At 52.8% G+C, this 4,952-nt stretch overlaps 1 protein-coding gene across 1 annotated transcript; it reads right to left on the bottom strand.

Annotated features, from left to right (window-relative positions):
- On the bottom strand, positions 1-1,500 carry LOC138104546 (inositol 1,4,5-trisphosphate receptor-interacting protein-like 1). Its single transcript, XM_069003833.1, has one exon. It carries the CDS (start codon positions 1,498-1,500, stop codon positions 1-3), a length of 1,500 nt encoding a protein of 499 aa, XP_068859934.1.
- Positions 1,501-4,952: the final 3,452 nt, after the last annotated feature.

Here is a 4,952-nt window from a genome sequence, read left to right as displayed (position 1 = left end):
TCAGTGGCTGGAGAGCAGCGTCCAGAGGCGGAATCGCAGCTGACCGTAAGCTTGCATCGCCTCCGCGTGGGCGGCCGGATCTCGGGCCAGGTGCTCAAAGAGGTTGAGCGGCTCGACCGTTCGCATTGCCGGCGGCAAGCTGATCTCCGCAGGAAGCCTCTTGTTGCCCAGGACAAAGTGCTCCAGGCGTTTCAACTGCAGGCAGCGGCGCAGGTATGCCATGATGTCCCACAGCCGCCGCTCAAATTCCCTCCTGCGCCACTTGGACAGCGGTACGGTGGTCAGCACGTGCATGACCACAGTCTTCCAGGTCGAGCTGGAAAAACCTGTGCCCCTCAGGATGTAGGTGAAGAGCTGCAGGCATTTCAGGTGCAAGCTCTCACACGGCACCTGCCTGGCCACGTGCTGGAAGAATTTTGCCTCTGCCACAGCGTACGTCTCAGGCCACACTGTGCTTGCGATGGACTCGGCCTTGGCGGGCCGGCTGCTCACAGAGCTGCTGGAGCCGCCTTTCTGGGCCTCTGTGGGCTGGCTGACCACAAAGATGTCGGAGTCCCCGTGGCGCACCCCAAACAGCATCTCCACCATCAGGCTCTCCTTGCCTTTGCTCAGCCGGAATTGGCAGGACCGGCTGCAGGGCTGAAACACCAAGTGCCACGAGTACGACTGAGGCAAATGCAGCCACGAGCATCTCACCAGCTTGTAGAACCAGTGGGAGGTTTTCTCCACGTCCAGGTAGGAGCCGGTGCAGAGTGTCTTTAGGAGGCTGGGCTTCTGCTTCCGCCGCAGCTCCTTCTGCGAGTGGTGCAGGAAGCACAACAGCTTCTCGCCCAGCTGCTCCCTCTCGCACGTGCACACCAGCTCCACACGGACGCAGAAGGTCCTTGCTGCCATCTGCCCGGCACTGTTCAGCTCCAGGTGGAAGGCGTGTCCCGGCGGGGGATTCAGTGGGACCAGCATGCGGTACACCACATCCTGCTCACGGGGACTCCAACCCTCAAAGGCACTGCCCACCCCGATGGCTTCTTGAGGCACCGGGTAGAAACTATTGCTCACGCTGTCAGTAAAGACACGCGTGAAGCTCTCCATCAGCTCCGCTGCCACTGAGCGACCTCTCTCTACGTCCTCGACAGGACACTGTATGCGATCCACTAAAAGGATCCCTCGCTTATTCCCAACGTCCCGGGTGTCTTCTTCCTCTTCAGTTCCACCACGGCTGCCTTTGTCCTTGCCATCACCGCGGCCTTCTTTTTCACTGGCAGCCACATTTCCACCTTCTTCTTCTTTTCCATCTTCATTCTTCTTGCCTTTCACATTCGCATCCCTGTTTTCCTGATCCTTCCCCTTCCGATCACTGGTTCTGTGTTCACTGGAATGCCGGTCTTCCTTCACCTTCACATTGTTGCTGTCTCCTTCACTTGCTTTATCAGCACCTTCTTCAGTTGAAGCAACGTTGCCGTGCTCCTCTCCATTTCCATCTTCATTCTTTTCTCCCTTCATATCGGCAGCACTGCCTTTCTCATCTTTGTCTCCATCATTGCCTTCTTCGTTTCCAACGTCATTCTTTTCTTCCTCAGTTGCAGCAAAACCGCAATGGTCTACTGCATTCCCACCATCACTGCTGTCTTCCTGTCCTGTCCAATCACTGCTTCTTTGCTCACCGGCATCACTGCTTTCCTCCACCTTCAGATCCGCATTTTCTCCCTTTCCATCTCCCTCGTATTGACCTTCTTTTACATCATCATTGTTGCCTGCCTTCGTATTTGCATCAATGGTTTTTTCTTCATTTCCATCTCCTCCTTCTTTCTTTTCAGCATCATGGTCTTGTTCCACCTGCACATCCTTGTTTTCTCCTTCATTTGCTTCAGCATGGCCTTCTTTATCTCGAGCAACATTGCCAGGTTCTTCTTCCTTTCCTTCAGCAGTGTTGCCTCCTGGCACATTCCCACCACTCCGTCCTTCATCTTTCTTTAAGTCACAGGCATCTTCATTCTTCACATTTTGGTCTTCCTTCACCTTCACATCTTCATTTCCTTCACTGGCATCATCTTCCTCTCCTTCATTTGCAGCCACAGGACTGCCTTCTCCTTCATTTTCATTACCGCTGTCATCTGCCTCCACGGTCATATTATGGTTTTCTCCATCTTCCTTTGAATCAATAGTGTCTTCTTGCTGTTCTTTTCCTCTCTCCTCTCCTAGGGTCTTGCAGGAGCTCTGGTCCTTGCCGCTGCTGTTGGCTTCACGGCACTTTCTCCTGCAGCTAAACCACAGGCCCAAGAGGAGCAGGAGTCCAGCAAGAGCCCAGAATGGCCACTGCTGCAGGGCACCAAAGAGCAGAGCTCCCCAGCCCTCATCCTGCTGCTCCGGGGGCCCTTGCTCCAGCTCCTGCAGCAGCCGAGCCATCTCGCGGTCGAGCAGCTCCTCCCGCTCCTGCATTTGCCGGTGCGTGGCCTCATCCAGCCCATCCCCAGCTGGCTGGGGGTACTGGATCAGGCTTTGCACGAGCACGAAGAGCAATGACAATAAAGCCATGGTCTGCAAGAGGACACACAGAAGGGGTTCAGTAGGGCCGGAATGGAGGCAGCCGGTGCGGGGCAGGAGCCACAGGGATGTGGCAGCAGGAAGGAGAGGGCCCCCGGCAGCTGGCAGGAGGCAAGGCCTGCACCGCTGCCCCAGCGAGCACCGAGCCGGAGCAAGGCGCTCCCGCCAGGGGCTGGGCCCTGCATGCAGGGACAGAACACACGCCCCGGCTGCCGGCGCTTCTGCCCCAGCCCTCCCCCAGCCCGGCCTCCCCACCACCTGTGTGCACTCACCGCTTGCCCAGGCTCTACTGGGGGCAACGGCAACCAACGGGGCCTTTTCTAGCTGCCCCCATTGTGACACGGCCCCTGTGGTGTCACAGGCCCCAGAGCGCATCACAGGCCAGCCCCACCCGCCATCCCCAGCCCGGGAACTCATCATGGCCCTGGGCACCCAGAGCCTCAACAGACACAAAGTGCAGACCCATCAGTCGTGAACCTGGGAACCCCAGGGCTTCCCTGTACAAAGCAGGCACAAGCACCCTCCCACACAAACCCTTCTCAAATACAAATATGGGTGACAGGACCCCGATACGCTCTCTATATAGGTGCAGGCTTTTACTGATGATTGCAGGCAGATGTTCTTTACTATTAACAATAATATTTATTACTTTGGCCACAGCCTGTCATACAATACAGGCTAATTTTTAGTTACAGGTTTAGTGAGAAAGCAAGAATTAGAGGCTGCTTGAATGATGCACAGGAAGTTTAAACGTCATCCAATGTTAAGGCCTACCCTTCTTTTACACCAATACTGTCCTGCCTCACACATCTTTTGTGAGATAAACCCTTTTGGGAGGGTTTCTCTCCTGAATTTAGGAACACTTTCAAAGATCTGTTTATTGTTTGACAAAAGATTACATACATCCAACTGATGGTTTGCACAGTAGCACAAAAAACCATCCAAACTACTTCTTACGCTAGATGTGGCTGATCAATAGCCTGGCTGAGAAATGGACAAGCCACTGTAACAAGAAATACAAGTTTGGAAAAGGAAAAAGAAAAGTCCTCAAAACACAGAACTCCTGAAGCTTAGATCACTCCACTCTAATGTGCTCTCCCTCAATGCCACATAAAGATGTGCTCCTCCTGACACTTGCAGCAACTGGCTTCTCTCTTGCCATTCCGAGAGGAACTCTATTTTGTATAGGGATGTAGACGTGTCTGCATTTAGACGCCATCCTCAGTACAAACCTCCTCCCTTGCTTTTTTCTGACTGGAGATCCTTGCTACTGGCTACGATGGTGCTGTTTATTGGGAAGAGTTTCTCTGATGCTGATCACAGCACAGCACAGCAGGAGGTCCCTTTTTGCTCCCTTGGGCTACTCAAATTCCTCTTGGGTGATCTCTGAAATACTCTTTATCAGCTGAGGGCTGACAAAACACAGAATGTCTGAGTGATCGCCCTTCCCTTGTCCAGCCGTGACACAAGAGCTGGGTGCACTCAGAAAACACAGTTTTCTGAACCATCCTATATAAAACCAACAACCAGCTCCTTATAAATTCTGCCATCTAGATGAGGTCGCCATTGAACAGCTCCATGTCCCAAGTGGTACCCAGCAGGGAGGGAAGCAGAGGAAGACAGGATCACAGCAGCCACTGATCAGTCATTCACAGGCAGCGCCACAAAGAAAGACGAGAGAGTCAGGAATTTCACAGGCTACTCTGTTTCAGCAGCCTATGTCACCCTGCTCCTTTTAAATGTCTTCTGATGACAAGCTTCATGGCCAAGCACAGTGCTCACCTTTGGGACATGAGTAAATAAGATGCAGAACGGGAGGAAAAATTTCTTCTGACCTCCAGTCACCTGACTGTCAAGCAGACAGAGAAAACCTCCAGTCTGTTCTGAGGGAGGTGTTTTATAAACTCACCTGTAGCTAAAGCTATTCAGAAAGCCCACACTACCAGACCCAGAGTGGTAAAGAGCCTATTCATTTGCTGACCCTGGAGAAAAGGCAGCTTTAAACAAACTCTGCCACTCCCACTCTCTCTCCCTAGAACTTCAGGTTGAGACGCCTAGGACCAACTAAAGAAAAAAGCCATTTCATTCATGCCCTGGTCAAGCATTTCACACCCTCTTGTCCCTCCCAATCTACCAGCCAGTCAAACACAGAAAAAGCAAGAGACCTGTGGTAGGCTTCCAGTGGAAATACTGGCAAAATCTTCTTGGACTGCATTATTTGAAGGACCTGAGGTCAACTCACTCACTGACTGTGAATGACTTTTACTGCTCCACTTAGCCTACCAGCTCAGCTCACCTCAGCTCAGCAGCCTCCCAGCTACCTTTAGCTGCATAAGCACACGACCTGCAATCAGAAAGGCGCGAATCTTCCTTAGGAAGGAAACAGTCACGGGGAATGAAGAGTGGAGATT

This window comes from Aphelocoma coerulescens, chromosome 1A (genome assembly GCF_041296385.1).
Source record: "Aphelocoma coerulescens isolate FSJ_1873_10779 chromosome 1A, UR_Acoe_1.0, whole genome shotgun sequence".
In the NCBI taxonomy this organism is placed as follows: Eukaryota; Metazoa; Chordata; class Aves; order Passeriformes; family Corvidae; genus Aphelocoma; species Aphelocoma coerulescens.
This window is presented reverse-complemented; position numbering and strand designations above follow the sequence as displayed.